Here is a 23,456-nt window from a genome sequence, read left to right as displayed (position 1 = left end):
TCCATCCATCGTCTTTACCCGCTTTTCCTCGCAGGGACGCGGGGGGGGCTGCCTATCTCCAGCTGTCTCAGGGCATGCAGGCGGGGTACACCCTGGGCAGGTCCATCGCACGGCAACACAGAGACACACAGGACAAACAACCAAACACACACACGCACACACACCTAAGGACATTTTAGAGAGACCAATCAACCTAACAGTCATAGTTTTGGACTGTGGGAGGAAGCCGGAGCACCTGGAGAGAACCCACGCATGCACAGGGAGAACATGCAAGCTCCATGCAGAAAGATCCCAGGCTGGGATTTGAACCCAGGACCTTCTTGCTGCAAGGCAACGTCACTAACCACTGCACCACAGTGCAGCCCCAATTTTGTTATATTTATAGCAAATTTTTAATTTTAAATCTCCTCCAGTGTTTTTGTTAAACCAAGCATTAATGAATCCTGGATCTTAGAAGTTTAATAGTGACTTATTTTTGTGTCTCTCTCTCTCTCTCTCTCTCTCTCTCTCTCTCTCTCTCTCTCTCTCTCTCTCTCTCTCTCTCTCTTTCTCTCTCTCTCTCTCTCTCTCTCTCTCTCTCTCTCTCTCTCGCTCTTGGCCGGGCCATGTGCAAATCCAAACCATTCAACAGTTCTGGAGAGTAGATTGTATTAACCTCAATAATGGTAGTCTCTTTCCGTTTCTTTCTCACTCTGAATCCAGATGAGGGCTCCAAGCCCACACCCACCATGGAGACCCACATCTCCCCTGAGGGTGAAGGTAAGCCTCCTCTAGCTCTTCTTCCACCTGTACATAAAACAGCTAATGTGCAGATTCCTAATGACCCTCCGCTTTTTGTTCCTTTGTGAACTGAAGTTATGTAGAATTCCCTTCAGCAGATTGCTGAAGCTAAATGGTGTACCATACCATACCATACCAATTTATTTATAGAGCGCTTTCAACACGGCATTACAACCATACAAAGCGCTGCACAAAAAACAAGCAAGAAAACTCAAGTTAAAATAGTCAGGTAGATGGAAAATGTAAAAAGGAGCAAAATAAATAAAACAACAGACTATTAACAGTAAAAGCAAATAAAACCAGAATATAAAAACACAAAATTAAAATTGAATTGTCTAGGAGGGACAATGGATGAGCTAAGGAGTTATGGAATTAGGGATCGAATGCGTAAGTGAAGTAGAGGGTCTTCAGACGAGATTTAAAGACGCCGATAGAGGAAGCTTGCCTAACCTGCAGTGGTAATGAGTTCCATAACTTTGGGGCACAGACTGAAAAAGCCCTTTCCCCACGAGTCTTCAAACGTGCCTTAGGGACAGTTAAGAGGAGTTGATCTTCAGACCTAAGAGCTCGAGGAGGGTGGTAGTAATGAAGGAGATCACACAGATAGGGAGGAGCTTGACCGTTTAAGGATTTGAACGTGAGAAGTAAAATTTTATAATTGATCCTGAATTTAACGGGCAACCAGTGAAGCGTTTTAAGAATAGGTGAGATGTGGTGTCTTCTTTCAGCTCCAGTCAAGAACCTTGCTGCAGAATTCTGAACAAGCTGAAGCCTAGACAAAGCCGCCTCACTGATACCGTACAAACAGGAGTTTGAATAATCCAACCGAGAAGTGATGAATGCGTGAATCACAGATTGTAGAAGACGAACACTCAGGATGGACTTTAATTTTGAAACACGTCTAAGATGGTAAAAGCAGGACCTGACCGATAGCTTCAATACCCAATCCTGGGATCATGCTTCCTGAAAATGCTTTGTTACATCCAATGAAAACATCCAGCTCTCACTAAAACTTATAAAATATTTGACTTTTTACAGTTTTTCTATAATAATCAGCCACTGAACTGGTTTAGTTTTCCTCTGACTACCATATACGTTCCCTTTTCACTAATTAGGAAGATTCTTCTAATAATTCTGTAGTTTCTGTTGTGATTACTAGTTTGCATCCGTCCGCCCCCCAGCAGCTTTGCTAGATCTCAAACAAACAATACTTTGCATGTGCACTTCATAATAATTATTTCTATTATTCCTGAATATTCCAAATAACATTGTTATGAACTCATTCACTGCCATCGACTGCTAAAGTCGTCAGATGCGTTTTTTTAATGGGATGAGCATGGGAACCTTGACAGTAAACATCGCACCTCTAAAGCGGATTTTCATCCGTGAGTGTCACACGTCATAGATCACAATGTTCTATGACCTTTCAAAAAACATAAAGATTTCTCAGAAACGCTGGAAGTTGTGGGCTTTCTGATCAGAGGACGGATGACAGTGAATAAGTTAAAGAAAAACAAAGAAATCAGGTTTGATATTGCTGTTTGATGTCATATATGATGTTGTTCCACTCCACTGCCAGGATTAAAACCATAAAAACACATAGCTGAACTCCTCGAACGATGCAGGGAGTAGAAAAGCTGTTAGGTCACATGTTTTGACTTATTCTACATGAAATCACATAGTTGAAACAGTCTTTTATTTTTAAAATGACTGGAGGTTGTACACTGAAGCAGGATGTGACTTCCTGTCGAGCCCTATCATAACTGCTGAAATCAACGTGTCCCAATGCGGCAAACAAAGAACCAATCTTATCCTTTCTGTTGCTTCTTCCTCAAATTTTCCACGTCGCATCCACTCCGCACCGCTGATGCTTCCAGTGTGAAGTAGGGTTAAAGCTTGCAGACAGTCTTCAAAATACGAGTCTGAAAAAAAATTAAGTCCCGATTTAGGCTTAAGAAGAACCTATGGTAGAGTTTGTAGTTCAGAGCTGTTGATGCATCAGATCAGAAACGTGCTAATTGATGCTTGTCTTCCTGTCTCTTCAGAGATAACCGCTCCAACACTCTGGAAAAAACAGCTGGTTTCTCAGGAGAATAAGCAAAACAGCTCCACTGTCAGAAGGCAAGGTGAGCTCAAGAGGTGCTCGATTTCTATTTGGTAGCTCTATTCCTATGCAGACCAGAGGGCTATTCAAAATGAACAGAATAGGCTGCTCTAGAGCTGGAAACACCTCTCTTTAAATACGAGGTTGGCTAGGATGAAACCCTTGCTTTTGAAGTCGAACTTTCAGGTTATGACGCATGCTTTTGTGTTCTCCAGCTTAAATATTGCAGTTCCTTTTATGCAGCAGCTGCGTGAGGTCTCGGTGTCAGATGGTGCAAAATGCTGCGGCCAGATTCATTAGTGGTACAAAGAAGTGGATATGCACCCCTGATCCTGGCCTCACTGAACTGGCTGCCTGTACACCTGATTTTTGGAGCTATCCTATTTCTCTTGTCTGATGTCAATGTGCTCCCTTTCAAGGTTCCTTCACTCTTTGGAGCAATGCTTGTTGCTGGTTCCAAGAACTTAGTGTGAGTCTTAGAGAGATGTAAATCTCTGCTGGCTATTTAAGAAGCTTCTTCCCTACAGTTTCAAAGCCTAACAGCTTTTGCACTAGCATGCATTACCATCTGCCTAGCAGGTCTTTGTTTTCATGTCATGTTTTTGTGTGCTTTCATGCTTTGACTCTCTCGTGTGCAGCACTTTGGGCCTACATGACCAGTGGTAGAAGGTGATGTAAATAAATACATCAAATAAAATAATTTCAAGCAGCAGATGATTAACAAGCTTCTGCAGAGCTTAAGCACCTGATTAAACCATCGAACCAGGAGTGCTGGAGCAGAGAAACAACTAAAACATGCTGGATAGTGGGTTGAATACCTCCCCTTTACTTCCACACAGACCTCCGAAGGTGCTTACACACAGAATCTCTTGTTGAGAACACTCTTTTTATTTAAAGGTGAGAGATTCTTCTAAAGCTGTATTATCACGCATTCGTAGATTTGACCCGGTCGTGCAAACATCATAAGACACAATTATTACATTTTAAGTGGTGCTTTTATTGGCCTTTTGAATGAGGGGAGGGGGAAGCTGTGGTCTAGCCTGCCTGATGTTTTATTTGACAGATATTTACTGTGACAGTTCCTTGAAATTTGTGGAAATACCAGCTTCCTGTTTCCAGTTCGCATCTGGAGACCGCATAGGACCAGAGATGAGGCCAGCTCAGGGGACATGAGTGATGTGTCTGCATCCATAATTCCACACTATGTTGGTCTCCGTGTGTGTTTTCATGAACATGTGGTTAAAAAGGAGATTGCGTCACGGTCTTATAATGAGCAAGAAACAAAGATGAGATGACAGTGGTTTGGTTTTTAGCCACTAGGTGGCAACAGAAACAAAGTTGAAGTCCCATTGTCACACTGGTGAAATTCGTCGCCGCATTTGACCCATCGCCGTGGGGAGCAGTGAGCTGCAGCTGTGGCTGTGCTCGGGAACTATTTGGTGGTTTAATCCCTCGTCCCCGATAATCACTTATTATCACTTATTATCTACAAACACTTTATTCTCCGTCTGACAGAGAATAAACGTATAGTCCAACTCTGAATGGGATCTGGGATAGATATGCACGCAGCTTGCTCATTAGAGTGTACCCTCCCTCTGCTGCACCCTCCTACATTATTCTACAGCTTTCCCACCGGGATGTTCTGAGGTCTCCACCACCATGGCTCTGTGAGCTCTGTTAATGGGCGAGAGTTTGCTTTATTCTGACAGTGTTTGAGGCCCAAGTCCACAGAGTGAGACGAAGCAGTCGAGAGATTATCTGATCAAGCAGACATTACTTTCCGTTTTCTTTCCTCTAAAAAAATCCGACAGAGTGGTTCAACAACTCACTATTTACAGCCCTCTGTCTGTCTCTTAAAAGCTGGAAAATCTGAGAGCTCATGATGCAGCACTCCAGCAGCATTATTCATTCACTGACTGTCGCTGGTACCCCATAATTCTGATTGAGAGTGTTTGTGAAGCATGTTTGTTTAAGCAGAGCAATGCAAAGTCCATTTTTCAACCAGGGGCTTTGCTGCCAACTGTTGATGTGCGTTTGTCCAGTTGAAGCCCTCTGCAGTCAGTGATCAGCCATCTAAGAGCACGATTCTGTCTAAACATCTGCTGTCCAAAAAAAAAAAGATCTTTTTGTCCTTTAATCCTCTTGTTATGTCTCGTGCGGCGTGGTGCACATTTCTGTTGTACTTCCAGGCACAAAACGTGAAGACAGCAACAGAACCCAATAAATGGTGTGTAAATGTAACTGCAGTGCTGAAAGAAGAGATGAAATTTTCTATGACTAAATCCTTCACCATCTTTCTGTTTGTGTTGTTGCGCTGCCAATAAAACGCGTGCACTCACAAGCCTCCTCACACTGTTCCTCTTGCCCTAACGTTTCAGCTATTTTAACTGCAGAGAAGGCTTCCTAGAAACAATGTTGCAGCGATTACCCCACAGCTGAAAGCTATTGGAGTGAAGTGAAGAGGACAAAGTGCTGGGAGACGGGGGGGAGGTGGGAGGGTTTGAAGATCGAAGATGTAGAAAAGCAGAAGACAGAAGAAAATGGTGAAGCGGAAAGAGGCAGAGGAGAGGAGGACGTGTGGTGGTTTGTGTCAATCTGGGAAAAGAAAAGCGATAAAAAAAATTCCCCCGACTCCGAGTCTGGATAGGAATGTTCAAAATGGAACAAATAATACAGACTTGCATCTCATCATATTTAGTCAATTATCAATTTTTCTTGAGGAAAATCACCACAACAACCAGGAAACTCACAACTCCTCCAGACCTCTGCTTGTGTGGGTTCCCTTTTTCAATAAAGTGTTTATTTTTGAAGAGTGTATATGTCTCATCTTTCAGTTCCTACCAAGGCACGAGGAAAGGAAACGACAACAAAAAAACAAATACAGCAGAAATGCCGATTTTCTAAGCAGATTGAATTTCCAAACCATGCTAACCTAAAGGGATTGCCAGCATTCAGCCTTTTTTCCATTTATATGTAAAAACTCTTTTCTTTTGGGAATTTTAGTGCCTGGCGCCAGCATAACCTCTGTATAATAAACAGTGTTAAATAATTTGAATGTGACGCAACCTTGGCAAAGATGCAGCTAAGCACCCGAGTGTGAGTCTTGAGAGAGAAAAAGGTTGAGTGAGACACTTTTAGGTCTGTGTTGGCAGCAGGCTCAGACCTGTTCCTGGAATCACCTTCATCTCCTTATAAACACATTTTACCTTAAAGATTAATGTTTGTGTAATGAGCACTAATGATAAACACTGAACCGTGTTATTGGAGAGTTTTAGACAAACCACTTCATTAAATTTGTAGTTTCAATCTTCACCTAATATTTATAGTTATACAATGTTAAAATGTTGTTAAGAGACATTAAAAATGTTTTAGGCTAGCTTGGTTTGCAAATTTGCTGTTGTAGCTTTAAATATTCCTGCTTCTCCTTCTAGCTGGTTGAAAGCGGATCTATAACTGTTGTAAAAAACCCTGCTGTAGCTAGTGCTAACAATGAGCAACTGCAAACAAAAGCCAACAGATACTAAATAGGCCACAAACTAAAAAAATCAACACTATTGAAAAAAAAAATTACAAACCTGATTCCAAAAAAAGTTGGGACACTATAAAAATCGTGAATAAAAACTGAATGCAATGATGTGGAGGTGCCAACCTCTAAAATTTTAGCCAGAATAGAACCTAAATCATGGAACAAAAGTTTGAACTGAGAAAATGTATCATTTTAAAGGAAAAATATGTTGATTCAAATCCCCAAAAAGTTGGGACAAGTAGCAATAAGAGGCTGGAAATAGTAAATTTGAGCATAACGAGGAGCTGGAAGACCAATTAACTCTAATTAGGTCATTTGGCAACGTGACTGGGTATAAAAAGAGCTTCTCAGAGTGGCAGTGTCTCTCAGAGGCCAAGATGGGTAGAGGATCACCAATTCCCACAACGTTGCGCAGAAAGATAGTGGAGTAATATCAGACAGGTGTTACCCAGCGAAAAATAGCAAAGACTTTGCAGGTATCATCATCAGCTGTGCATAACATTATCCGAAGATTCAGAGAATCCGGAACAATCTCTGTACGTAAGGGTCAAGGGTGTAAAACCATACTGGATGCCCCTGATCTCCGGGCCCTTAAACGACACTGCACCATGAACAGGAATTCTACTGTAAAGAAAATCAAAGAATGGGCTCAGGAATACTTCCAGAAACCATTGTCAGTGAACACAGTCCACCGTGCCAACCGCAATTGCGAGTTGAAACTCTACAAAGCAAAGAAGAAACCATTTCTAAGCAAGATCCACAAGCTCAGGCGTTTTCACTGGGCCAGGGACCATTTAAAATGGAGTGTGGCAAAATAGAAGACTGTTCTGTGGTCAGATGAGTCACGATTCAAAGTTATTTTTGGAAATGTGGGACCCCATGTCATCCGGACCAAAGAGGACAAGGACAACCCAAGTTGTTGTCAACACTCAGTTCAGAAGGCTGCACCTCTGATGGTACGTGGTTGCATGAGTGTGTGTGGCGTGGGCAGCTTGCATGTCTGGAAAGGCACCATCAATGCAGAAGAATATTCAGGTTCTGGAACAACATATGCTCCCATCCAGGCGTCATCTCCTTCGGGGAAGGCCCTGCATTTTTCAACAAGATAATGCCAGACCACATTCTGCTTCAATCACAACATCATGGCATGCGTAGAAGGATCCGGGTTCTGAAATGACCAGTCTGCAGTCCAGATCTTTCACCTATAAAGAACATTTGGCGCATCATAAAGAGGAAGGTGCGACAAAGAAGGCCCGAGACGATTGAACAGTTAGAGGCCTGTATTAGACAAGAATGGGAGAGCATTCCTATTTCTAAACTTGAGAAACTTGTCTCCTCGGTCCCCAGACGTCTGAGTGCTGTAAGAAGAAGGGGAGATGCCACAGTGGTGAAAATGGCCTTGTCCCAACTTTTTTGGGATTTGTTGACACCATGAAATTTTGAATCAATGTATTTTTCCCTTAAAATGATGCATTTTCTCAGTTTAAACTTTTGTTCAGTGATTTAGGTTCTATTCTGACTAAAATATTAGAGGTTGGCACCTCTACATCATTGCATTCAGTTTTTATTCACGAATTGTATAGTGTCCCAACTTTTTTTGATTCCGGTTTGTACTACTTACAAGTCCAACAAAGCCAGGTCTCCGTCAGTTAATTGTTTCATAGCTTCCTTTAGCAATCTTTAGCTCTTTGCTTCGCCTTCGGACATTACTTTTTTCTTTTTACTTCCAGGATCAGCCATGATGTTTGGGGCAGCAGCTCAGGAGGTAGAGCGTGTTGCCTCATGATTGGAGGGTCTTGGGTGTGACTCCAGCTCCTGCTAGGGGAATATTACTGTTGTGTCCTTGGGAAAGACACTTCACCCAACTTGTCTGTGTTGGTGGTGGTCAAAGGGGCTGATGGTGCAAAATGGCAGCCTTGCCCCCATCAGACCACCCCAGGGCAGCTGTGGCTACCTAGCTTAACATCAGTAACAGTGTGTGAATGTGAAAGTGCATGAATAATGTAAAGCACTTTGGGTGCCTTGAAAAGTGCTATTTTAAACCAGCCCATTATTATTATTATTATTATTATTATTATTATTATTATTATTATTATTATTATTAAAATTAGCTAAAATGGCAAAATCTTTCTTTTTCTGCTTTTATTGACTGTTAACAAACTGAAAAAAGCTAACAGCTAGCCTTTATATGAACTCCCAGCACAGTAAACAGCTATTGAAGCAGGTAAAGACTCCCCACAAGTGTCCCTACCTGAACCTTTGACGAGTGCTGGTTAATGTGAAGTTGCAAACGTTTATGACTCAAGAAAGCAATAGCTTAAACTGTCAAACACTACCTAGTGTTGCTTTAATCACCATCTTTTCACAAATGAAAGTTCATCATCAAAGTTCGTAATCCGTCTGATTTTGCTGCTGTTTATAAGACAAAATTGATACCTGCAGTAAGTTCAAAGGGTCGCGATTTATTTTTATTGTCTTGTTTTTAAAACTAAAATGAAATGGTGGAAGTTTTCCTTACCACATAAGTTTTGGTTTTTGTGGTTGAAAATATGACATGCTAGGGGAAAACATTGTTCGTTGTAACTTAGACTGGAGCATTTGAAGTACAAATGCATATTTAGATGTCAGATATTGTTTTGTCTCTGCTCATGTCTCATTTTAACACCACCTGCTGGTTTAAAAACTCCAGCAGTGAGGAAGGTTCTGGGACTGTTGCTTAATTTGAATATAAAAAGGGAATGGATCTGGGTTGTTAAGAGTGAGTCTGTGTAACCGTAACGGGATCTGGATGTTTAATTTATGAACAGGAAAGGACGTGAACACTGTGTGCTGAGACAAGATATTGCAGAGCTGAGGTCTGTTGTTAAGCTCAAAAATATAAACGATGGCGGTGAGCAAACACATCCTTGGCAACGTTCAAATGGTTGCTGTGGTTTTTTTCCCACAGAGTCAAACCGATCCAAGAACAGTCGATTGTAAAGTTGGGTTCACTGACTCTAAACACTGATCTACTCCTGGAAACACATTATAAACACATTTTCAAGACATGGATGAAGTACCACTGAACTAACCATCACACCATCGTTTCACCTCTCCTTCCATTTATGGTCACGTTTTAAATCTGGTCACTGCTTATTGAGAGTGTGCTTACTTTTTGTTTTGTGATCTATGCATCTGCTTGCCCAACCTTGTGTCTCTGCACTGATTTCTCATGATTTTAGAAAAAGTTCCCTCTTGTGACCAGGAGAGACAGATCGCCCTGGACGAGGCTGGGAGGAGTCCTCACAGAGACTTTTTTATTCCAGACTGTGGGACCGGAGGTCTTTACAAGGCAGTCCAGTGCCACCAGTCCACTGGCTACTGCTGGTGTGTTCTGGTGGACACGGGACGGCCCATTCCAGGAACGTCCACCAGGTAATTAAGATTTTACTCTCTAGTCATAGTGATAGCTCTGTGAGACTATAAATAAAATACGGTAATTTTGCATGAGATTTAAATCTGAATAAATGAAGTCATTAATAGTGTATAACTCCTCAGTTTAACTGGTACTGGCATTATCCTGGTACACAAAAACACCAATGCAATATTCAGTGTGTGTTCAATACTCGTGCAATACTGGATTTAAACGAATGTCTGTGTACAGTATGCTGCATTGTTCTGGAGCGCAAGTTTTCCTTTTTATTCACAGTTTTTGTGGTTGACTGTTACAATACTAGCTTACTGCCTATGTGTATATACATGCACCTTTGTTATTATTTATCTTCAAACTATTCTCAAGTGTTTGTTCTGCTGTATGATCAATACATTCTACTCTACTCTACTCTACTCTACTCTACTCTACTCTGCTATTAATTTTGAGGTTAAAGCATTGATCTGTTTCGAAGGATCTTTCATGGCGGTTAAAACGAAGAGTCGGAGTACCCGGCCCGGAGGGTTACCGGGGTCCCACCCTGGAGCCAGGCCTGGGGTTGGGGCCCGTGAGCGAGCGCCTAGTGGCCGGGCTTTCGCCCATGGGGCCCGGCCGGGCCCAGCCCGAACCGGATACATGGGCTCGTCCAACTGTGGACCCACCACCCTCAGGAGGAACATGAAGGGTCCGGTGCAATGCGAATCGGGTGGCAGACCAAGGCGGGAGCCTTGGCGGTCCAATCCCCGGACAAGAAAACTAGTTTTTGGGACATGGAACGTCACCTCGCTGGCAGGGAAGGAGCCGGAGCTTGTGGCAGAGGTTGAGCGGTACCGGCTAGATATAGTCGGACTCACCTCGACACATTGCATTGGCTCTGGAACCCGAGACCTGGAGAGGGGTTGGACACACTACTTTGCTGGAGTTGCTCCGGGTGAGAGGCGGAGGGCTGGGGTTGGCTTTTTGTTAGCCCCGAGACTCTCTGCCTGTGTGTTGGGGTTTACCCCGGGGGACAAGAGGGTAGCTTCCTTGCGCCTTCGGGTCGGGGAATGGGTCCTGACTGTTGTTTGTGCTTATGGGCCAAATATCAGTTCAGAGTACCCACCCTTTTTGGAGTCCCTGGGACGAGTGCTAGATAGTGCTCCATCAGGGGACTCCATTGTCCTGCTGGGGGACTTCAATGCTCACGTGGGCAATGACAGCTTGACCTGGAGGGGTGTGATTGGGAGGAACGGCCCACCTAATCAGAACTCGAGCGGTGTTTTGTTATTGGACTTCTGTGCAAGCCGCAGTTTGGCCATAACGAACACCATGTTCGAACATAAGGATGCCCACCGGTACACTTGGTACCAGGGCAGCCTAGGTCACAGGTCGATGATAGATTTTGTAGTCGTATCATCTGACCTGCGGCCGTATGTTTTGGACACCCGAGTGAAGAGAGGGGCGGAGCTGTCAACTGATCACCACCTGGTGGTGAGTTGGATCAGATGGCAAGGGAACATGCCGCGTAGACCTGGCAGACCCAAACGCATAGTGAGGGTCTGCTGGGAACGCCTGGCAGAAGAACCTGTCAAGACGGTCTTCAACTCCCACCTCCGGCAGAGCTTTGACCACGTCCCGAGAGCAGTGGGGGACATCGAGTCCGAGTGGGCCTTGTTCCACTCTGCGATTGTCGAGGCGGCTGTTGCTAGCTGTGGTCGTAAGGTGGCCGGTGCCAGTCGTGGTGGCAACCCCCGTACCCGCTGGTGGACACCAGAGGTTCGGGGAGCCATCAAGCTGAAGAAGGAGGCCTACAGGGCGTGGCTGGTCAGTGGGTCTCCGGAGGCATCAGACAGGTACCGGATAGCCAAGCGGGGTGCAACAGTGGCAGTTGCCGAGGCAAAATCTCGGGCGTGGGAGGAGTTTGGTGAGGCCATGGAGAAAGACTATCGATCGGCTCCAAAGAGGTTCTGGCAAACTGTCCGGCGCCTCAGGAGAGGAAGGCAGCAACTCGCTCACACTGTTTACAGTGGGGATGGGGAGCTGCTGACGTCAACTGAGGCTATAGTCGGACGGTGGAAGGAATACTTTGAGGAGCTCCTCAATCCCACCAATGCGCATTCCGAGGAGGAACCAGAGCTGGGAGGCCTGGGGATGGACTGTCCGTTCTCGGGGGCAGAAGTTTCTGAGGTAGTCAAACAACTACACAGCGGCGGAGCGCCGGGGGCGGATGAGGTTCGTCCTGGGTATCTCAAGGCTATGGATGTTGTAGGGCTGTCATGGTTGACACGTCTCTACAACATTGCGTGGTCATCGGGGGCAGTTCCTAGGGAGTGGCAGACCGGGGTGGTGGTCCCCATCTTTAAGAAGGGTGACCTGAGGGTGTGTTCCAACTATAGGGGGATCACACTCCTCAGCCTCCCTGGAAAGGTCTACTCCAAGGTACTGGAGAGGAGGGTCCGATCGATAGTTGAATCTCAGATAGAGGAGGAGCAATGTGGTTTTCGTCCTGGCCGTGGAACTGTGGACCAGCTCTATACCCTTGCAAGGGTGATGGAGGGGGCATGGGAGTTTGCCCAACCAATCCACATGTGCTTTGTGGATTTGGAGAAGGCTTATGACCGTGTCCCCAGGGGCACCCTGTGGGGGACGCTCCAGGAGTATGGGGTGGGTGGCTTTCTGTTAAGGGCCATTCAGTCCCTTTACCAGAGGAGCGTGAGTTTGGTCCGCATAGCCGGTAGTAAGTCGGACCTGTTCCCAGTGAGGGTTGGACTCCGCCAGGGCTGCCCTTTGTCACCGGTTCTGTTCATCACTTTTATGGACAGAATTTCTAGACGCAGCCGTGGTGTGGAGTGTGTCGAGTTTGGTGGCAGGAGAATCTCGTCTCTGCTTTTTGCGGATGATGTGGTCCTCCTAGCTTCATCCAGCTCTGACCTTCAGCTCTTGCTGGGTAGGTTCGCGGCCGAATGTGAAGCGGCTGGGATGAGGATCAGCACCTCCAAATCTGAGACCATGGTTCTCGACCGGAAAAGGGTGGCTTGCCACCTCCGGGTCGGGGGAGAGGTCCTACCTCAAGTGGAGGAGTTTAAGTATCTTGGGGTCTTGTTCACGAGTGAGGGTAGGAGGGATCGGGAGATCGACAGGCGGATTGGTTCGGCATCTGCAGTGATGCGGACGCTGAGCCGATCTGTCGTGGGGAAGAGGGAGTTGAGCCAGAAAGCCAGGCTCTCGATTTACCGGTCGATCTACGTCCCAATCCTCACCTATGGTCATGAGCTGTGGGTAATGACCGAAAGACCGAGATCGCGGATACAAGCGGCCGAAATGAGTTTCCTCCGTAGGGTGGGCGGGCTCAGCCTTAGAGATAGGGTGAGGAGCTCGGACATTCGGGAGGGACTCGGAGTAGAACCGCTGCTCCTCCAGATTGAAAGGAGCCAGTTGAGGTGGTTTGGGCATCTGGTCAGGATGCCTCCTGGACGCCTCCCCGGGGAGGTGTTTCGGGCATGTCCTGCCGGCAGAAGGCCCCCGGGTCGACCCAGGACACGTTGGAGAGGTTACATCTCCAATCTGGTCCGGTAACGCCTTGGGGTCCTGCCGGAGGAGCTGGTGGACAAGGCCGGGGAGAGGACGGCCTGGAGCTCCCTAGTTGGGATGCTGCCCCCGCGACCCGGACCCGGATAAGCGGAGGAAGACGAAGACGAAGACGAAGATCTGTTTAAAATTTGGGGGAAAAACAAATCAAACTCACCCAGTAAAGAAAAAAGGGTCAAAAACTTTGGTCAGAAAAGTATTACTTACTGCTGTCAACTGAAATTTTTTTTTCTGAAGATAATTACACTTTTATTAGTGAAGCATGTGTGACAGGGTGAGCATCCTGTCACTCTATCCCGACTGATGATGCACACTGGCTACTTGGACACGGGGACATCCCTTTGGCTGACTGGTTAGCGCATGTGACTCTCACCCGGGAGTCTGGGGATCAAATCCCGCCCGGGCCCTCGTGTTTCCACCCTGTTACACAGGGTTGCGTCACTGTGTCTCAACAGCTGATGCTTATGCCTCCCTGTCAGACAGACATCTTATACAGGAGGTCTAGCTCTGATCACATCCCATTTGGGTTAAAATAAATCTGGAGTGTGTGCCTATGTTTGAAGAACATGACAGCGAAAATACCAGGAAAGTTCTAGACTGGCCTACCCTCTCTGAGGATGACAGCATAAACTATCAGCTGCTTACTGAGAAACCTTTGGCGGTATTTGCTTGCCCAGGTTAGCAGCCACCTGTAGAGAAACTGTTTGTAAAGATCCAGAACACATATCAGCAGTAGGTAACTTGTGTGATGACATAGTGAATGTTCTACCTTAAGCCTGATTCATGCTTCTCCGTCTGCGCCAGTGCGGAGACACGCAACGTCCTTGCGGGCCTGCTGGAGAGCTCCGCAAGGACGGACAGAGTCGAGCTCTCTTTTCCAAACATCCGTCAGTTGAGACGGACAACGCAAGCTTGTGATTGGTCAGGACGCCGCTGCTGTCTACACCGCCGCCATTGCGCCCTCAAAAACATGAAGAGAGCAGAGGATAACTAGCAGCAGACACAGAGCAGCTTGAAGAATACCTCGCGAAAAAACTCTAAGAACATGAATGTTCCTCCCCGAGACTGGAGGAGTGAAAAGATGCGCTGCAAGTGTTTTATTTGTGGAAGGAAATGACAGGAAACGTGGGTTTAGAGGTGGCGAGCGCATGAAGAGGTGGAGGAGAATGAGAGACAAATTTGTCTGTGTTAAAAAGTCTCTATCGCACTATCTTGGACCGATACATGACAGGATACCACAGAACAGCGTTACGCCCTCTGTTGTCTTGCCGGGGAATTGCTTTGCAACGCTCCACAGGAGACGGAGAAGTATGAAAGCAAAACGCTTCCGTCAATTTGTGCGTGTCTGTCCCTTGCGGAGCTGACGGAGAAGCATGAATCAGGCTTAAGGCTAGCATTCCCTTTCACAAAGATAAAACTAAAACAAAGATAAGACCAGGCTGGAGAGAGCATTTGTCTGAGTGTCATGCTGAAGCACGTGAGGCCTCCAAAAAGTGGGTTCTAGCAGGGAGACCTAGACATGGACCTGTGCTTGAGAGTAAAAGGGCTAAAATGCTAAATGCAAATATGAAGTGTGTTTTCTTAGTAAAATAATCAAGCTATGAGAGCTGAGTCTCTGGCTCTGAAACTACTTAACAAACCAAAAGACTTCTGGAAAGAAGTGAGACACTACAGGAAGAGAACACCCATACCCTGTGTGGTTGATGGAGTCTCAGGAACTGAAAATATCCTAAAGTTGTGGAGACATCATTACTACGACTTGTTCAATTGTGTACCGAGTGAACTGTACATAATGGGTAAAAGTGAAAGTATAGATTAAATTATGTCACATGAGTTCCATCAAGCTATTACTAAACTACCTAATAATAAAGCCACATACCTAAAGTATGCTAGCAGTAACTTAGCACCACTCACACCACTGCTATATGCCTTTCAGCTTTTCTTGCTCATGGATGATTGCCTGATTCAGTGCTAGCTGTTCTATTGGTCCCAGTGGTGAAAGACAAGGGTGGGTGATGGTAGCATGGATAACTATAGGCCCGTTGCTCTGGCTAGCATGCTTTCTAAAGTCTTGGAAAGAATTCTGCTGGACAGAGTTAGCGGCACCTTAAAATCACAAATGATGTTTGACTTTAAGTCTCAGCTTGGTACAGACATGTGTGCATATGCTCTAAAGGAGCTTGCGACCAAATACAGAAACCAGAACCCTTCAGTGGCTACACTGGCTAGAGGGAGCCAAGGAGCCTTTTTTGGTGTGGATTGACCAGAAGAACCTTCAATATCTCCATTCAGCCAAAAGGCTCAACCCCAGGCAGACAAGGTGGTTTCTGTTTTTCAATAGATTCACCTTCACATTGTCTTACAGACCCGGCCTTAACATCAAACCAGACGCCCTATCCACGATCCATGAAGGATCAGTCGAGTGGCTAACCCAGGAGGGGAACGACTACATTCTTCCCTAGTCGGTACGATTGTCGGTCACACGACTCAAACTAGAGAACATGATACGGGAGGCACATCAACAACACCCAGCACCTGAGGGGTGTCCCAAGGACCGTCTTTTTGTCCCAGACCATCTGGTCTCTGAGGTATTCTCCTTGTGCCATTGTTCTCATCTCTATTATCACCCAGGAGTTAGTAAGACCATGTCGGTGGTCAGGGAACATTTTTGGTGGAAGACCATGCTGCAGGATGTTAAAGGATTCATCCTAGCTTGCCCCATATGCTGTCAGGCCAAGCCCTCACGCCGACCCCCAGCTGGTTACCTGCACCCTCTTCCTATACCTCAGCGCCCCTGGTCCCACATCTCATGGATTTTTATCACAGGTTTGCCCCCTCTAACAAGTTTACTGTACTACTCACCATTGTTGACAGGTTCTCCAAGACGGTACACCTGGCTCCCCTCGTAAAGTTGCCATCTTCCAAGGAGCTTGGACAGATCTTAGCCCGAGAAGTGTTCAGACTGCACGGCATTCCCACTGACATTGTCTCTGACTGAGGCCCTCAGTTTGTCTCGCAATTCTGGAGGGAGTTCTGCGGGTTGCTTGGAATTAATTTAAGTCTCTCCTCTGGTTTTCATCCACAGTCTGATGGACAGACCAAGTGCCTTAATCAAGAGATTGAGACAAAACTATGCATGCTGTGCGAACATGACCCTACTAAGTGGTCTCAGAATCTCCCCTGGGTTGAACAAGCTCTGAACAGCCTTCCCTCCAGTGCCACTGGGCTATCACCCTTCTATACGGTGAATGGGCTTCAACCACCTGTGTTCTCTCTCCAGGACAAAGCTGCCAAGGTTCCCTCTGCTCATGCAGCAGCATTGCTATGTCAGCGGGTATGGAGAAAAGCCCACTGTGCTCTGCTTAAGACTTCTGCTGTGTATTCTCGTGTGGCTAACCGGAGACTGGTGTCTGCATCTGCCTACGAGGTGGGACAGAATGTTTGGCTGTCTACCAAGGATCTTTCTCTACAGGTTGAGTGCTGCAAACTGGCCCCTCGCTTTGTTGGCCCATTCCCCATCTCAAAAGTTCTCAACCCAGTGGCAGTTTGCCTCCATCTTCCTGGGACGCTCCGTGTTTGCTCTACCTTTCATGTATCCCGTGTGAAACCTCTGTCTGTCTCTTGCATCAAACTCATCCTTCAATGCCGGGTGGCCCGTCGAGTGCCGGTCCTTGAGGGGGAGGTACTGTAATGGTTCCACGTTGTTCTGCCATGCCTGCCATGTTTGTTTTTTCCTTTCTACCAGTCCTCCTGTTACTAATCAGCTTCACATTGTTCACCTGAGCCCTGCCTGATTGTCTCCCTGCTGCACCTGTGTGCTCCTCCTTTTAAGCAAAGCTCAGGCTCCGTCTCCCTGTCAGATGATCGACAGTCTTGTGCCAGTAGAGACTCCAGCGATATTTTTCAGCCAAGCCCTTTTCTGATTTTTTGACCACGTTTTCTGTCCACGGATTCTGCCTGCCTCGCCCCTCATGGATTCTCTCGCCCATCTGTCATCTGGAGACCTACCTTGGCTCTGAACTTTGACTACCGATTCCTGCTCTACCCCCTGATAAGTATTACTGACCTTTGCCTGCCTGTGGATGACCTTGCCTGTACCTCACCTAGACATTGGATTTTCGATTGATGAACTTCTGTTGGGCTGAACTAATTGTCTGTGTCATTCTGAGGAGAGGAGGGGAAATCCACAGACAAGAAGAGGAGTTCGCATAGCTGGCACCAAGACAGTCTCCTCCCTTCTCCCTGCCATCACAGCACATGTTGCTCTGTCTCCAGTTTTCCTAACAGCAGAACTTTCTACTTTTCCCTTATTCCCCCACATTCTAAAATAAATATCTTCTTTAATCAGAATCAGAATCAGAATAAGAAGTTTTTATTGCCATATGTGTGCCAAGTCACAACATTAGGAAACACAAACTGCTGTGTTTGGCTGAATTTCCGAGTCTTCAGGTTATATCCATTACATTAACAAGAAATGTTCTTGTAATAATGACATAAAAATGTGCTTCAATGAGAGTGTCTTAAAATAACTTGTTTATCTTGTAGTAATGAGATAAGTCCATCCGTCCATCTATTTTCTTTTCCCGCTTATCCATGCAGGGTCACGGGGGGCCTATGTACAGCAGAGCTGGACAGGCTGCCAGTCCATCGCAGGGCAACACACACACACACACACACACACACACACACACACACACACACACACACACACACACACACACACACACACACACACACACTTACTTCAGAGAAACCAATCCACCTGACAATCATGTTTTTGGACTCTGGAGGAGGAAGCTGGAGTTTCCGGAGAGAATCCATGCATTTATAGGGAGAACGTGCAAACTCCATGCAGAAACACTCTTGGCTGGGATTCAAACCCATGACCTTCTTGCTGTAGGGCAACAGTACTAGCCACTGAACCACTGTGCAGCCCATGAGATAACCCATAACCACAAAATGCTGACATCTCACAAGATGTTTTAATCTTACTCAGCAGAAACAAGGGCAGAAGATGGAGAAAGCCACTTTATGCCTTTTTGAACCCTCATGTGGATTTGTTTATGTGAACTTGCAGTACTTCCACTTTGAAGTTGAGGTGTAAAAGTTGACTTCCTGATTGTGCTTTTCACTTAAGTTTTGGCATCTTTCAACATTAATAAAATGATCTGCATCTAAAGTTTGTCTTGATACTACCTTTGTGACTTTTGTGTGGGGAATCTGTGGGCGTTTTGGTGTTAGACGCCTTTTACACTTAAAGCTGCAATGACAAATTTGGGAAATAAATTAACCTAAAAATGTTCCCATGCCTCTCAAAAAACTTCTAACTAGCTATAAATATATTGTGGAGATAAACAAAAACAAAATAAACATTTGTCTGAAAACCTCCACCAATAACACATTTCGGACTGAAACCAACTATTGGATCATCGTTCAGTTGTTCGTCTCGTCAAACCGCCGCACTTCCCTGGGCCCTCCACTCATTACACACTCGCATATTTAGCAACAGAACACCACTGGTCTGTGAGGTTCTCCGCTCAATAATATCAGAGAAGGAGAAACAGCTGGCTGCTACCACTGCAACTTTAGGACAAACTACCAGAGTCCCAAAAAGAAAAACACAATTGAAGTCACAGACAACAAAAGATGTTTGGACATGGAAGATGGTGACTGGTGTTTGGCGCTATCTCGTTTCCTCCGACATTGCATGCTTCAAGTTCCACCAGAAGTGTCTCAGGGGGAAAAAGAGTGAAAAGTTTATCATGTAAGTTTGTCTTCACAGTAAAGACAGATGAGGGTATTTTCCTCGCAGCGATACCATCTCCTTGTTTCATGCTCCGGCTCAGACAGATTCATGTGTTTTTGTTTTGTTGAGCCTTAGTTCCAGGCTTGTTTGATCTCTTTTATTTCCTGTGACTGAGCAGATCTGTCAACATGAATGATAACCTTATCTGATACTATTTTTATGTTTTCCCGACTTCATCTTGTGTCTCATGTTTTGCATTTTTTCTTGCAACAGGTACAAGACGCCGGAGTGTGACGAAGCTGCACGATCCCAAATCTCAGGGGCATATGATCCATTTCAGGACAGACCGCTTACAGGTTTCCTTTTCTTTTCTCTGCAGCTTGAAACGTTTTGGATTCTGATTCAGAAAAAGCATAAATGTCAGTTTGTTATGATTTCTTCATGTTGTTTTATTAAACTTGATGGCAAATCCATTGTTTTCACCGAGGCCTTTTACAAACAAGCCCACCACAGGGTCACCAATTGAAAGCTTTAAAATTGGAGAAGGGATTTTATGTAATGTGCATTAAACAAGCAATGAGATCAAACCATTAAATCTCGCAGGATAAAAAGGTTGTTTCCATTAATTGTGTGTGTAGATCGAGTTGATATTGCAGATTTATTGGCGACTACTATAACTCCCTTCTCTGTTATTGTTTTTGTTCCCTTTCTTTTGTTTCCCTACTGTTTCCCCATCAGTTGAAGCGGGACTGTAACTCTTACTTAATTCCCCATCTGGTAGGTTTACAGAGTTGAGCATACTCCTGACTGTGCAGCAGATGTGTGGCAAGTTTTACGAAAGGTGTGGGGTTGGGGCGTTGCTCAGGGTATTGAAGATATGTTTATGTACTGTAGAAAGATGTTTGAACCACCACAACAAAGCTCGCTGTTTCATGGCCATCACATTAAGGCAGTGAGATGAGAGTCCGGTTCATGAACAGCGTGCAGATAAAGAGCACCTCCTTCAGGAGGAACTTGCAAAAATTATTAACATCCACTCACCTTGGTCACAATGCATGATTAGCTACATAGAGTGCTGAGGGTCTTTGCAGGCAAACAAAAATCAAATAAAAGGCAGATTCATGCAGGAATCAAAGCTGATGTTTGTTAAATCAGAGAAAATAACCTTGTAATGCAAAATTTTAAAAGATGCAAATGTCAATTAAACACTTGTTTGCAGCAATCAGCAGATGCAATTCTAAGCCATTTCTTCTTAACTTGTGGATATTGTAGAATGGTTCTGATCTTTAAAATGCCAGAACTTCCGGTGGAGAACAGAGCACGTCTATACTAGTAGGAGGTTATTGTTAGCATTAGTAACTCTACAACATGGATGATCTCCTTCAGGCTTGTGTTATTTGTGAAAATAAAACATCAGCATTGCAAAGCGAACTGAGTCAGTGGTAGAGTCGTGTTGCTGTTAGCCAATCACAGGTGAGGTGTCGGAATATCAGGAAATAAGACTCCAAATCTTGCTGACTTACTTCTACTTCCTGAAACAGGGCACCAGAGCTTTTTTCCACAGAGAACAACTTACAAGGCATTCATTTATAATTGAGACCACTTTAAATGTGTTAGAACTTTGAGTGAATGTGGGTTTAGGATTTTTGCGATATACAGCCCCATTTGACCGCTGCTGCACAAGACCTGCCTTTTGCTGCTGCTGGTGATATTTTTAACCTATTAACCTATTGTGACATTGGGGTAAAGGATAGATTTTAGAGCAAGACAATTTGATCTCAGCAGTGTCTGAACTAGCTGTTAGCACGTCAGTCCTGTTGGACCGGAAAGGAGGCTGTTCAGGAAGCTACTTAACATAGGTTGGAGTTAAAGTGGCAGAAATATTCCTTTAAATATGATTACGTAGCTTTTGCATCACTACTAAAATGTTATCGTTTCGTTTATTTTTTTCTGAAGGCTTGCTGTGGTGTTACAAACAATAGATGACTCCTCAAGGTCTATGAGTATGCAAGTCTGCATGTCTCTGTTTGGACACGAGACATTCCCCCATCCTGTGTTCCATTCACACCGGAAACACCAAAGATTTCACCAGCTTTCTCTAGTTAAGACGCTTGGGAGGCCCAGTGTGTTTGATACCACCAGATGTCTTGTACCACACCTTCCCACATTAGCTGCACATAACGGGTTGCACTTTGTATGCCCCAATTCAACACTTGGATAAAGACACAGCACGGCAGTGCCACTTCATGTAAGATGGGCCAATTGGTGGGGCAGCGGACCACCTTTAACAGAAAGTCAGGACCAGTGCAGGTGACAGGGAGAAAGGAGATCAACTATTAAGCTCGAGAAAAGGACAGCTCAAACCGGAACAAAGGAAAATTAGTCAAGCACTGAGGTGTGTTTGAAGTTAGACACAATTAGTAGGGAAACATTTGCACTGGTTAAGCACACCACTAAAAGCATTCATCTGGGCAATTAGAAAGAGCTACCCGAGGTGTTCAGAATTGTGTCATAAAAGTTAACAGGTCTGCTCAACAGAGCTCTCTGAAAGCACAGCACGTTTCTCTCCCTCCTCTCACCATGTGCTGTTTGGTCCAAATCCTACAAAACAACCAAACCATCGCCTCCATTAAAAATGCGAACATCGTAATTCTGCCTAAACGCCCAACAAGGATGGTGTGATTACTCTGAGCTACTAACAGACTTTCTCTGTTTGAGATCTGTCATGCTGATTCATGGTGTTGAGGCTTTTCAGGACCTAATGACCCAAATTAGTGGTGGAAGGTAATTTTGCTCTATTTTTCGTCTTTGATTTGTACCAGGCTGCCCGGAGGGGAAGAAAGTGGAATTCGTTACAAGCTTGTTAGATGCCCTCACCACAGACATGGTGCAGGCCATAAACTCACCAGCCCCCTCTGGTGGCGGGAGGTAGGACACGGCTATGTAACGTCAGACTTGCTCGCTGGCAGTGAGCTAAACAAGCTAATTCTACATTATTACTGTCTTCATTTGTATGGTGTAAGATGTATGAATTAAAGAATAATTTTAGCCATTCTGAGGTGTGTTTTTGTGTAAAAGTTCTAATAACTTTATCACCTTCTATAGCACCTCTGAGGAAATAATGCTCAGAACTGATGAGCTAACGGCTAGTCGTAACATAGCGTCTGTTGTCATTGTCACAAAACAGGTCCAATCTCTTTTTTAATGGCTGTTTATGTAAATGTCATTTAAAAAACTTTTAATTTGTTGCTAACTTTGCTTCACATGATAGTTTACATGGAGATTTCCATTTATCTACAAGCATTAGCATGATTATAGCATCTACAGTACCTCCAGGGGTCAAGTACATGTGGTTTAGCCAAAATTACCACATTACAAAATTGGTGACAGAGAAATGTTTTACAAAACAACTTTAAAGGAACTGTGGGCAAATTTAGACTACAGAGGTTTTAAGACAGCATCAATATATTTTGATCTTGGTTGAAGTCAGCCTAGCTGTTAGCTTATCAGTCTCATCAGGTGTAAACTCTATTTTTCCACATTGAGGCCCTTCAGGAAGCTATCTATTGGTAAAGATGGTAGTTAGCCTTTTTTCACAGAAACACTAACTGATGTATTGACGTATCTTCCCAGGTTTGTTGAACCTGACCCCAGTCACACTCTGGAGGAACGAGTGGTGCACTGGTACTTTGCCCAGCTGGACAACAACAGCAGCCACGACATCAACAAGAAAGAATTAAAACCTTTCAAGAGGTACCTGAAGAAGAAAGCCAAACCTAAGAAATGTGCCCGCAAGTTTACCGACTACTGTGACCTGAATAAGGACAGGGCAATTTCCCTGCAGGAGCTGAAGGGCTGCCTCGGCGTTAGCAAAGAGGGTAAGAGAGAAGGGCAGAAGTTGGGAGGTTTCAACTCTGTTTCTAAAAATAAAGACTTATACTTTCTCTGAGCTCCCAAACCCAGCTCATCATCCAACTTTGAAAGTAGAATGAATTAATTCTTTAGAACAACACTAAAATCTTTAGTTATATTTCTTTGGGCCAGAGTAGTGGATTGAGTTGAGGTAGTGAGTAAAATGACCACAAAATAGGTCTTACCTATTATCAAAGTAAATAAAAGTAAATAAAATTAAGATATTCAAATCTAATTTTATTAATTATTGTGTTTTCCCCTTCTGCAGGTAGCTCAGTGTCAAGTGGCAACCTAGGGGCATTGCCAGGGTCACATTTATTCAGTAAGGCAAACCATTAAATACTCACTCATTTAAGACTATTGGCACTGTAATCCAACTTAATCTGTTTTATCCAGGTTTAAACACAAACAG

The 23,456-nt window shown here is 44.8% G+C and overlaps 1 protein-coding gene across 16 annotated transcripts in view; it reads left to right on the top strand.

Moving 5' to 3' along the window:
- Nucleotides 1-23,456, top strand: part of smoc1 (SPARC related modular calcium binding 1) — a 127,353-nt gene that overhangs the window by 94,047 nt on the left and 9,850 nt on the right. For 5 of the 16 annotated variants that reach the window (XM_054741819.2, XM_054741813.2, XM_054741811.2 and 2 more), the window contains 8 exons: nt 670-759; nt 2,826-2,906; nt 3,304-3,353; nt 9,655-9,824; nt 19,406-19,488; nt 21,955-22,060; nt 22,766-23,010; nt 23,313-23,366. In XM_054741819.2, coding sequence (XP_054597794.1) covers nt 670-759; nt 2,826-2,906; nt 3,304-3,353; nt 9,655-9,824; nt 19,406-19,488; nt 21,955-22,060; nt 22,766-23,010; nt 23,313-23,366 — 879 coding nt within the window. Of the gene's footprint in view, nt 1-669; nt 760-2,825; nt 2,907-3,303; nt 3,354-9,631; nt 9,825-19,405; nt 19,489-21,954; nt 22,061-22,765; nt 23,011-23,312; nt 23,367-23,456 lie in introns of all 16 variants that reach the window. The other 11 variants (XM_054741822.2, XM_054741820.2, XM_054741818.2 and 8 more) reach the window with 4 other exon arrangements.

This window comes from Nothobranchius furzeri, chromosome 18 (assembly GCF_043380555.1).
Source record: "Nothobranchius furzeri strain GRZ-AD chromosome 18, NfurGRZ-RIMD1, whole genome shotgun sequence".
Taxonomy (NCBI): Eukaryota; Metazoa; Chordata; class Actinopteri; order Cyprinodontiformes; family Nothobranchiidae; genus Nothobranchius; species Nothobranchius furzeri.
The sequence above is the reverse complement of the archived record's forward strand: the minus strand, read 5'-3'. Positions and strand labels throughout refer to the sequence as shown.